Raw genomic sequence first — 12,823 nt, 5'->3', positions numbered from 1 at the left:
AATGTTTGATATACAATAATGGATTGATATTTATAAAATTAATATTGGCCTTGAGTATTATATCATCACGAAAGAAATGAAAACTACGTCAGCAGTTCATACATCTCATCTTCGTGGCTACAATATTTTGTCTGGGCCCATGTATTATTTAACTTACCATAACTAATAGCAACCGAGTCTTAACATTACAAGTATGCAATGTTGCTTAAGCACGAATGGCTCATGTTGTTCTGGGTGACTAAAAGCTGCTACCTCCATGAACTGAGTTGCATGAAAAGATCTCTATAACTGTAAAGTTGCGAAATTGAAGCTTGAATAAGTCGGTAGTGCACAAGATCATCTCGCAAGTCACATGACAACAGATACTCACGTCAGATGGCAACTCAGCTATTGTCTCCAAGTATGCATTGTTGTTTGTAACATAACATTCCAAATAAGTTTTCATACCCTTACAATTTAGTATGGTCAACTTTTATATATACAGGGTGTTTAAAAAATACGGGGCATAATTTCAGGTATGTATTTCCCACATGTAGACAATCAAAATAGTTCATTACAACATGTGTCCGGAAATGCTTCATTTCCGAGTTATGGCTTTCACAACATTGAAATTCACCGGAACTTTTTTCTTTCCGCAGGTCGTTGTCATTACAGAAGATGTTCAAAATGTCCACCTCCTGCTTGAATACAGACCTCACATCGATGTCTCATTGACCTGCGAACACGATCCCAAACTCCAGGAGTATTGCGTATGTCCTCAGAACATGCCACAATTCGATTTCAAAGGGATTCCAAATCAGACACCAGAGACGAATAAACCAATGATTTTAAATGGCTCCACAAGTAGAAATCGATAGGGTTCAGATCAGGTGAGCGTGGAGGCCAAGCAATTGGGCCACCTCTACCTATCCATCGATCAGGAAACCTTCGATCCAAGTACCGGCGAGCCGTACGACTGAAGTGTGCAGGAGCGCCATCATGCAAGAAGTGAATGTGTTGACGATTGATCAGTGGAGTGTCTTCTAAAACATGAGGTATGGTGTTTTCCAAGAAGTTTGTGTACGCCTGCCCCGTAAGTCTGTTTACAAGTACATGGGGTGCAACTAATCGATCACCAATGATACCGGCCCACATGTTGAGGGAGAACTGCACCTGGTGATGAGATGGAACAGTTGCACGTGGGTTTTCATACGCCCATACATGCTGATTGTGGAAATTTGTTATGCCATCTCGTGTGAACTGTGCTTCATCTGTAAATAATACTAAGGCAGGAAAGTTCGGATTTACACCACACTGCTGCAAGAACCACTGACAGAACCTAACTCGTGCAGGGTAATCTGCTGGTGACAGGGCCTGTACACGTTGCAAATGATAAGGATACTCTTTCAACAGTCTCCAGACAGTCGTATGAGGAACATTGACTTGCAATGCTACCCTTCGTGTGCTGATAGAAGGAGTCATGTTCACAGCCTCCAGAATCTCCTCCTGTACTTCTGGAGTTGTAGATCTTGGTCGTCCCCTTCCCAAACCAGGAGAGTTAAATTTTCCATACTCGCATAGACGGTAATGGAGACATACAAATGTCTTCTGATCTGGACATTGTCGCTGTGGGTAGGCCTACCTCTCCTGGTACAAACGACGAGCCAGCACAGCATTGCCATCCGCCTTACTGTACATGAAGTGTATCTCTGCCAGCTCTTGATTTGAATACATGTCGCACAGTCTAACGCCTACACAACACTGAATGTAACCTTCACCTCGGAATGAACTGTCAGAGTGCCCTCTTAATGTCTCCTTTGACGGCAACGACCTGCGGAAAGAAAAACATTCCGGTGAATTTCAATGTTGTGAAGGCCATAACTCGGAAATAAAGCATTTCCGGACACATGTTGTAATGAACTATTTTGATTGTCTACATGTGGGAAATACATACCTGAATTATGCCCCGTATTTTTTAAACATCCTGTATATATGTATATTTGTCTAGCTCTTGTAAAGATCTGTGATGCAGTTTGAGGGGAGCTTATTAACAGACCTTTTTGTGTTACACTCAAGTAAAAATGACAATGTGTGTGCTCGATCTTCAAGTTCCCCTTTTGTTTCAGACCAAATGATGCATTACGTGCGCAACTTGGAGCAGCGTGTGAAGCAACTTGAAGAAGAGAAGTTAACATTACAACAGAAGCTTGGTCAAGTTCCAGGAACAAATAATAGTACAAATGATCTTCGCTCCAATGGGAATTGGGAAAATGATGTAAGTGATACATTATTTCATTAAACTTCATTGCTTAAATTTGTACAAGACAAACGCATATATAGCAATTGCAAATCAACAAATAGTGATATTACAACTTTTAAAGTTAATTTAAGAAACATGGCTTCTTTATTATTGCTTGGAGTCCAGTGTAATGTTGTAATGTCTAATTATAGTAAAAATATTTTTTTGACAATAACAAATTTCTTTTTCTGAATAAACCCAGTTCTTTTCATGCTAAAGTTCTTGCTGCCATAAAAAATTGTCACATTTCTCTTATAGTAGGGTTATTGGTAAACATCAACTATAAGAATATTATTTCATTCCATATTCATGTTTTTATTGAGAGCAAAATAATGATGCCTGTGTCTATGCTTTCCTAAATTATTTTGAATGGATATGGATAATTTGGAATAACAGATAATCCAAAATCTCTACTTTTACTGTAGGACTGATGCCTCTCAGATGAGCTGGCGAACTTTGGCAACAGTATCGGGTCTTGTGAAGTTGATGGGTCTCCCTATGTATTCGTCATCTTCAACAGATGTTGACTGGCCCTGAACTGAGTATGTCATTCATATACTCATATATGGCTCATGCTGTCACTTCCAAACACTCGTAATCATTGCAAATGTTTCTGATGCTCTTTTCTCTAGATTTACACGAAACTTGATGCATACATGGTTCCTTTCTCTGATCCATCGGAAAATTACCACTACACCAATTACACAAGTCCAAATAAAGGAATGTAAAACATCAATGCATCCACTCACTTGCCTGACTTACGAGATATTATAGTATTGCCATCTCCCACAGGATCATGCTACCAACATTGCTGATCAAATGGCAGCATCAATCCCGAAAATTTTGGATACCATGGGTGCAATTATCATTACTTTTTTATTTATTTGTAAAAATCCATACATCAGACTGTGAGCCAGGCTTGTAACTTGTGTGCATCTTAATACAAATAGTGGGACGTGCACTAAGGGGAGTGGGGTTCCGTTGTGACATGAAGTGTGGGGAGAGGTAGGATAGGTCAGGTCTGGTGATGTCATCTGTTGATGAGTAGGGCTAACATTAGCATTTCACAATCTTACATTGGAAGATGCCCTTTTAGATACCAAGCAACATATTTGATCAACTTGATGAATCCCCTACATCACACTTCACAGTTCACATCCGTGGAGCCAAGTACATTGAAGAGGAAAAAGAAAGATTTAAAAATCTGCTTTTAAACTGAGATAAGCTTATTTTCTGTTTTAATATCATATTTTTTTAATAACCTTTCTGTGTATTTTTAATTGATTCCCTTTAATTGTGCTCACAACTGCTTCTACTTTCTGAGGATTCGAACAGCTATAGCTACTTAAATATTGATTATCGGACTTATATTCATATAGCATTTTTTTTTTTTTTTTTTTTTTTTTTGCTGACCTGTAGAACTGATTTCTAAAGAGTGGGTCATACTTCATGAATCACCATCCTATATAACATGAAAGTATAAGTTTTTATGTAATTTTTTTTAAGTTCATTATTGAGCCAAAATCATGCATGGTTAATCCACAAAAACTGGTTATACGCACACAGATAATCGGGAGTCAACAGTATTCAGTAACTAAAACATACTTGCGTGTATGCCAGTAGAGTAGCTAGGAGACCTTTATCATCCCCATTATGTTACTGTGCAGCCTGGTTGATATGTTTTGGGTTTTAATTGCTATAACTGAATAGTAACTTGCATTATACACTACTATTACACTGCCTTCTTCTAGATCAGGGTGATCCAACCTTTTATTACTTGAGGACCAATCAAAATATTTTATGACCAAGCGAGGAGTGAGGGCCATTAACATCAACTTCAATTTAAAGTTGGACCTGTCTATCATTTACTCTACATTTACACTAAAATTCATTCATGGAAACTTCAATTTACTCATTTTACACACCTTACAAATTGTTAAAATAGATTAGAATTATATGCAATAAACAGACAGGCAGTTTAACACAAAACATTATGAAAGCTTCAACTAATTTACTCATTTGACACACTTTAAAATTAGGAAAGTTAATGTGAAGATTGGCACTGCTTTTCTGACATAAGTTCCTCAATGTCCACTTTGAACTCTGTCAGGGAAGTCTCAGACAGGCTTGATTCTAGTGCAGCACTTTCAGTGCAATTCGTCGTTTTTTATTTAATTGCTTAAAAAGCACTTCACACATGCATGTACAGCCAAATAATAACATTCCAATGAGAATTTATGCAGTTTATGAAAACATTCATTTGATTTGAGGAACATCACATTTTTTGGTCTGAAGAATGGATCAGTCTGAAAGTCGCAAAATTCCATAGATCAGAGGGCACCTGGCTCGCATAAGTTTCCATGGGATGCACAGTGTTTCCTAGAGGCATAAAAGCTGGCCAAAAATACTAAAAGCCACTTCAACACTTTTTTTACCAATTTTTGGTACCAACTGAAAGATAATATCATATTAACAATATATCAGCTCTACTGGCTTATCTTAGGGCAATGTTTCTCAACTGATGGCTCGCGTTCCGCTGGGTATACTTGAACAGTGAAGTGGTAGACCCAGTTTTTTTTCGTCCATGATAAAGACGCTTAATTTAATACTTTATATAAAGTATTATATATATATATATATATATATATATATATATATTAGTATTGATTGAATTAATCTGTGCATTAAGTTATTAGAAACATTTTACGATTATGTTCATGACTGTTTAATATTAACTTTTTAATGTTGTTACACGTTAAAGTAACTACACTGTTTATTATATTTATTACGGAGGCACTTAATAAATAATAAATTCTAAGTGAGCACGTACACAATACAGAATCAGAAACACTTTAGCACTTTAGTAGGGTAACGAATGTTCATTGATCACTGTTACTAGTATTGGTACTGTCCTCCCCTCCGAAAGTTGTGACTGCGCTTGCAGTAGGCCTGAGCCGTCCCTTGTTTGTTTCAGAACTCAATAGATTTATGACTTCCACATGTAGTGTCCTTTTCTTGTATTTTGTTCGGTTCTCTTGGCGGAAGGATGTTATAAAAGGATCAGAGGTGGCAAGGAGTCGATTGAATATATCCCGATTAGTGGCCTCTCTTGAAATCTTTCTGGCATACAGTTCACGAAATTGCTTAAGGTGTTTATACCTTGCTTCTTGTGCTTCTTCCGACATTTGTCCAATTGAATGATAAATTTGCAAAACAACTTAAGTCCACATTTTGGGAGTTTTGAGTTGAGAGCATGATTATGTTACTATGTGCAAGGGTCATCGTTTAGTAACAGAATGACTTTAATCCACGACTTTTGTATAGTTTTCCTTAGCAGCAGAATGTTTGGTTAAGGGGTAAAACGAATTTAGTCCTGGTCTTAAGTTGTTTTGCCTGTCAAGTACTGAAGAAACTTACATAATATGTAATTTTAATTATACAATCAGCTGACAAAATGTTTTTTGTCTGTTGTCATTGGTAATTCTTCAGTTGAGAAAATTTACTACGTTTGAAAAACAGAGCATGAAAATGAAAAGCAATATGTTCAGTAATCGTGCTGAACTTGTAGCTGAAGTGAAAAGTATTGCAAAATGGAGCCAAGTTAAGTATCTAGAGAGAGAGGATTTTCTTGCTGTCACATTTGACTACATGAAAAATGTAGCTTGCCTAACACCAGTTCAGGATATGTACTACTATCGCCAGCTCACCGTCTCAGTTCTCTCTGTGCACAGCATGAAAACTAGTGAAATGTCCTTTTGTGTCTACCATGAGGGACAGGCCAAGACACGTCTTAATTAGGTATGTAATTTTCTCCTGCACACTACTTCGATAACTATGTCACATCCAGTATATTAAAGAACTGTGGTTGTTCTGCAACAGTTGTCTGGGACAAAATAAGAACAGCCTACTAATCAAATTCTTAATGGCAATAAGTGCTCAGAAAAATTCCTTCAACATCATACTTTTCTCCATCAGAGGTCTGTGCTCTTGTGATTAAAAAATTGTTCAAAATAATGTTGTTCAACAATTGCAATAAGGTTATTTTATGATTTTGGTATAGGCTAAATACATTTAGTTAAACATGTTTATGTGTCAATAACCTAATAATTATGATGCAGAATTGAAGTTAATTTGCAGAATAACTTAAGTCCTGAAGATAATTAAATTTTTTACAACCTGAAGAAGAGTACAAAAGTATGAATTTTTATACTAAAAATTTTTCTCTTACATATCTCTTACATATAAAAAATTATATTGTAACAATATATGGTTCAGCGAAGTCAAAAACAGTTTTCTTTAATTTTCTCAAAACTACTTCTAGGGACATAAGTCGTTTTGTAAATTCAGCATTCAATTGGAAGTAATGCCTCGGAAATAATAGTCCAACCATGAATGTGTATTTTATGTACAGTGACAGGCATGGGATACCAAGAGTATAGTGAGACAAATAATCTGGCAGTCTCAGTTGCATATTTTTCAAATTCATTTGTGTTTATTTCAGATCCACAGGATATGGTTTTAAGTATAATTCCACATCTGTAGATGAGATTCCTGTCAATGCCGGTTATTTCTGCACTTACTTTATTTTTGCAGCGAATGTTAAATTTTTCGCAATCTCTGCAGATTTTCTTACATTTTGAGTTTTTCTACGCTTAGACCTACTACTGCTCTCTCCAAACTTTGCCTGTGGTCCTCCTCTTTTCTGTAGAGTAGGTTTTATAGCATTTAAATCACATACAAACTCTTTATCTAAACTGCTCGTTTTTTTTTAAATCAAACACTCATCCTGTTAGATTGATTGATTCTGCGAAACAAATTAATGCAAAAACGAGAACCATGTCTTTCTAACAATTTAATTTGATCATGGGAGACTTCTAGACCGATTTTTGTAATAAGAAACTGCAATACTACGTCTTTCTGTTTCTTACGACCACTTTTTTCCTTCTGTAAAGTATCAAACAATTCTTTCCTTTTGCAACGGTACTCCATTCTGAAACCAAAATAAATGACTAAAAATTTGTTACTTTTTACTTTTATAACTATTTGATAGCCAAATTGAACATAGTTTTGCTGTAGAGAAGAAATTAACTGATACTGAGAATATTCGTATTTTAGACGATTAATTTGAAGTACGCCAATACATATATTTATCTAAATTTTATCAAAAGGGGCAAATATGGGCAATTTTACCTTTCAAGATCATCAAGTAAACATGTCAGGCTACATGTTGGTCAAGGAAATAACACGGGGCAACGTGAGGCAATTTTTGCTGGTCTGCATAAAGACCGAACTTAAGGAATCACAAAATAAAATTTTACATAATATGATTATGATTCCTCAGCAAAGTATAATATACTTAATCATTATAATAATAACGTATTCTTAATTCAGAAACATAACTCTAACAATCCATAATAACATTTACCTGATAATCAACCACAGAAGTACAAAAGATATAATTGAAATTCTAATTGAAAAACACACAATCGCAACACAGCAAAAACGACACTTCATGCACTACTTTCAAAGGTTCGAATACAACTGCGTAGAATTAGACCTGCTACGAGGGTGGCTGTTTTATGACCGCCAGACCTTGGAGATAGTTGGGGTATATTGCAAACATCATAAAATTAAAAATGAAAAAATCATTTTTGGCCAGCTTTTGAGCCTCTTGGAAACACTGTGGGATGGTTGAAGAGGGTAAGTTTTGGCTTTAGGATATCGAAGTCTAGGAATCTGTTCTTGATGTCATCACTTATGATTTCCTGAAATTCGCTGAAATTTGTCATTTTTTTTTCTTCTTTTAACTGTTGGCAAAATGGTAAGTGTACTTAATTATTTGCTTTCAAGGTAGTATACATTACATTGAGTTTACTATGGAATCCTTTAACATATGCAAATCAAGATTTTCAAGTATAACTCCCTGTAAAGTTGATTTGAATAATTTCGAGGGAAGAATTGTTCCGGAGCCGGGTATCGAACCCATTAAACCAAAGGTCCCGGGTTCGATACCCGGCTCCGGAACAATTTTTCCCTCGAAATTATTCAAATCAACTTTACAGGGAGTTATACCTGAAAATCTTGATTTGCATAATACACGTCACTGTTCGTCAACAGAAAACCACAATTTAAGTCACACGGAGTTAGTGTGCACTCGAAGTTGGTTGCTTGACGGTTGTCAGCCCACTTTGAGGTCTGTGGATATAGAGGGAAAAATTGGATCGGTGTCTGTTAGAGTTCCCGAGTAGCTCAGTGGTAGAGCATTGGTACGTTAAACCAAAGGTCCCGGGTTCGATACCCGGCTCCGGAACAATTTTTCCCTCGAAATTATTCATCCTTTAACATATCCGTAGAGATGGAATATATATTTTCTACCTTCCAATTTTAGATTTAAATATTTAGATGGATGTTCAATCAGTCAGTGTATGTACGAATTCGTTATCTCTCAGCTTCTCTTGATATTCATACCCAATATTTTCATTTTTCATAAAGGTAAGACTTTCTTCATTCTTGGATACACTCTTTTAACACTTGTATAATCATTGAATAAGTAATAACTGCTTTACTTTGCTGTACTGTGCTGAAAATGGCCCCCATTTGCCACCACACACAACTATCTTCTGATGAATGAATGAACAACACTCTGAAGTTCCAGATCATTGATAGCTTGGATTTCTTCTCGTATGCAGTCTTTTAGTTCATCTATAGAATTAGGATTTTTCTTATAAACTCTACCTTTTAGTGTTCTCCATAAATAAAAGTCACAGAATGTTATATCTGGGCCTCGTGGAGGCATTAAAATATATACTTCTGGATGACCAAAGAATCAGAATAAGTGTTGATATAAAATTGGGTCCCCTCCTCCGCCTCAAATTATTACTGATTAGTCTCGTACCGAAAATACACCTCAATTCCCTCATTGACACTGCAGCTGTATGAGCAGTGGCAGAATCTTGTTGGAAATAAACTGACAGTCATTCCACTTAAGAACACTACGTTTTATACTTGATTTTCGATTCTTCACTGAGCCTGTTTCTTTAAATCTTTTAGTGAGTCATCTAATTGTTTTGGTAGAAGGCACAGGTCTGTTTGAAAACTTTATTCAAAATTTTCGTCTTGTTTTCGCACACGACCTTCTGCCTTTTATGTACAGTTGTCAAAAGCAAAAGTGGCCGCTCTCCAGAAACAAAGTTCCCTTCGGGTATCTTCGCTACAATTCGGAGACAGGCAATGTTACATGTTGTTGGACCACATTGCCTGATACCTACAGTTATAATTAAAGAATTTCGTGTGTTACTTGCTGGTGTAATGGTAGCGTTCTGGCCTGGTATTCGTTAGGTCCTGCATTCGAACACAACCTAGTGCTTTTTATGTTGTTTTTTGTTTTATTTTTAAGAGAAAGAGACAAAACATACATAATTGCTCCTTTCTCTTTTATGATTATTTTAGTAATTAACGTGAAGTTCATGAATGTATTATGCCATGACTTTATCATTATTTATTATGACATTATGGCTGCAATTGGAATGAAAAAAAGATTTTATTCTCAACAAGAATATCTTTCGTGGCATAAACAAAACAAACTTACTGGCGTCTGCCTTACAACATTCAAACAATTTTAAGCGTTCAAAAAACAAAACAAAACAGTACGATTCAATATTTAATCTATCTTCCCCACATCTCGATCACATCTCACAGTCTAGTGGGCATGGAATCGACTAGAGTCTTTTCAAATAGTGACTGTTCTCAGCCACGACATTCAAAGCATCCTGGACATACATAAGTGTTCTGCCCATGGCAGGTCTTTCACTGCAAGCCCAGCATTCTCCAATCTTTCCTATTTTCTACCTTCCTCTTAGTCTCCCCACATGATCCACATATTTTAATGTCTTCTATTATTTGATATCTTCTTCTGCTCCAAACTCTTCTCCCGTTCACCATTTCTTCCAGTGCATCCTTCAGTAGGCAGTTTCTTCTCAACCAGTGACCCAACCAATTCCTTTTTCTCTTTCTAATCAATTTCAGCATCATTCTTTCTTCATCCACTTTTTCCAAGACAACTTCATTTCTTATTCTGTCTGTCCACTTCACACACTATATTCTTCTCCACATCCACATTTCAAATGCTTCTATTCGTTTCCCTTCATTTCATCGTAATGTCCATGTTTCTTCCCTATACAGTGCCACACTCCACACAAAGCACTTCACTAATCTCTTCCTTAGTTCTTTTTCCAGAGGTCCACAGAAGATGCTCCTTTTTCTATTAAAAGCTTCCTTTGTTCATATTTGCAGTTTTTCTTGGAAAGGATAAATGCGGTAACTTCCCGTTGTTTTCCACACACCACTGTCTCTTTCGCATCTTAATAGATCCCAGAGGGCCCAGGCATGGAGGTGAAGAAAATGGATCTGACTAATTGAGCCCTCCGGACTTCACCGAAATTCATCGCAAGGATTAAATATCAGTTCTATGAGGATTTTTGATCAGATCAGATACCAGGAAATGCCAATTAGCCTTTGCCCCCCGAATCCTGAACGAACTTTTACAAATCATCAGAAAATCTTAGAGGGAGACTGGACCAATTTTTCGGCAAATGTTTCCACACTTGTGCTCTCGTAGTTCAGTCGGAAGAACGTCAGAATTTAGATGTCAACGTCTCATGTTCAATTCCTCGTCACTATTTTTCATTTTATTGTGTTTCAAGATAATGTAAATTAATGTAATAATATAAAAATAAAAAACAAACACTAGTATTATGCAACTGTATTGTTCCAGGCCTAATATTAAATTTATGTTATTTATTTTGCTAAAGAACGATAACAGAATATAAATGATAACTTGAATATTATTTATCATTAAAGACCGATAACAGAATATAAATTATAATTTGAATATTATTTATATCGCTAAAGAATGATAACAGAATATAAATAATAACCAGGGAACGGATTTATATGGACTAAAAATATATGAAATATGTAAATATATATGTAGTTATTTTTACCAAAATATGGAATTAAATATGGATTTTTACCAAAATATGGAATTAAATATGGACTTAAAATTATAAAAAAATGACTATGTACATTAAATATTGGTACATTTTAATCAAACTAAACAAAAAATATAATGGACGTACCTTATCTTCCAATGTAGTTTCAACAAAACACAATTTTTATTGTCTGTTACCATAACAATAGGTTACAAACATTTCTTTCAAGTGCTGAAAAGTGAATCTTCTTCTATTGTCTCTGAGGATAGATTTATACTGACTAAAAGAGCGTTCGACGTCACAAGAAGTAACTGGTACATAATTCAATTTCACAATGTCTGCTGGGGATAAGTCCAAGTTAATCTTCACTGTTGATTCACCACTCATCACAGCAACAACCTTTTGTAGTTCTTCATATCCAGGGTTTTTTGAAAGTACAGTGTCCACCTTAGCTCTTACTGCATCTGCAACTTTACCTCTACCACGATTCAGTTGTTCCACAGTACTATTTATAATTTCAAAACTTTCAGATAGTGAAAGGTGCCTATTTTGGAGACTTTTGAGCGTTTTTATGATGCATGAAAATGTATGCTGAATGTGAGCTAAGTCATTCTTCACACTTATGTCACAGGTAACTGTTTTCGCAGTATCAATTGAGACTGCATCTTCAGAGTCCAATGCAAGGAGAACATTGTTAATAGAGTCTATATGTTCGGCATAATATTCAACTGCTTCTAGCCATGTACCCCATCTAGTTAAAATTGGCTTTGGTGGCAATGGAATTTCAGGGTACATTTCTTTCAACACGTTAACTCTACTGGGAGCTTTGAGAAATACTTTTTTCACTGATGAAATCAACAAATCTACTTTAGGGAAATTGTCTCTGACCACTTCTGCCACACGATGAAATGCATGCGCCACACAAGTAAAATGAGTCAATTTAGGATATACAACAGATAATGCTTGTCCAGCTTTGACCATATAAGGGGCAGCATCGCTAATAAAGAATAACACATTATCGTACATAATACCCTTTGGCCACAGGATACCCATAGCTTCGTTGAACAGTTTAACTATAGTTTTGTTATTGCACTTTTCTAGAACATCACAATGTAAAAGAATTCGTTCAGAATATTGTTCACTTAACAAACCGATAACTACATTACCAACAAGTCTACCTTCTTTGTCGGGAGTCTCATCAATGGAAACCCAAATTGAACTATCTTTAATTTCATCTCTTATCTTCTGTATTGTCTCATCGTAGATGGATGGAGCATACGTCTTCCTAAGTGTTGACTCATCCGGGATTGTATGTTGAGTATATTTTTCAAGGAATTCCCTGAAGACCTTATTCTTTAGTTTGTAGAGAGGAATATCAGCAGAGATGAGAGAACGGCACAGGTCGATGTTAAACTCAGATCTTACATTCGATGTTGTTGGTTGTGTTAAAAACAATTGTCTCTGCTTGGAATTTAGTTGTTTGTTGGCCTGATGTTTACTAGTTGTAATGTGTTGTTGCACCAGGAACTTTTGTGTAGATGATACTGCACACTGA

The 12,823-nt window shown here is 36.0% G+C and overlaps 1 protein-coding gene across 3 annotated transcripts in view; it reads left to right on the top strand.

Moving 5' to 3' along the window:
- The window catches only part of Ccdc85 (coiled-coil domain-containing protein 85), an 81,997-nt gene that overhangs the window by 29,308 nt on the left and 39,866 nt on the right, over window positions 1-12,823 (top strand). For 2 of the 3 annotated variants that reach the window (XM_069825589.1, XM_069825581.1), the window contains exon 3: window positions 2,106-2,254. In XM_069825589.1, the coding sequence (XP_069681690.1) occupies window positions 2,106-2,254 (149 nt within the window). Of the gene's footprint in view, window positions 1-2,105; window positions 2,255-2,703; window positions 2,821-12,823 lie in introns of all 3 variants that reach the window. The other variant, XR_011332036.1, reaches the window with a different exon arrangement.

Source organism: Periplaneta americana, chromosome 1, assembly GCF_040183065.1.
Source record: "Periplaneta americana isolate PAMFEO1 chromosome 1, P.americana_PAMFEO1_priV1, whole genome shotgun sequence".
NCBI classification, from domain to species: Eukaryota; Metazoa; Arthropoda; class Insecta; order Blattodea; family Blattidae; genus Periplaneta; species Periplaneta americana.
The sequence above is the reverse complement of the archived record's forward strand: the minus strand, read 5'-3'. Positions and strand labels throughout refer to the sequence as shown.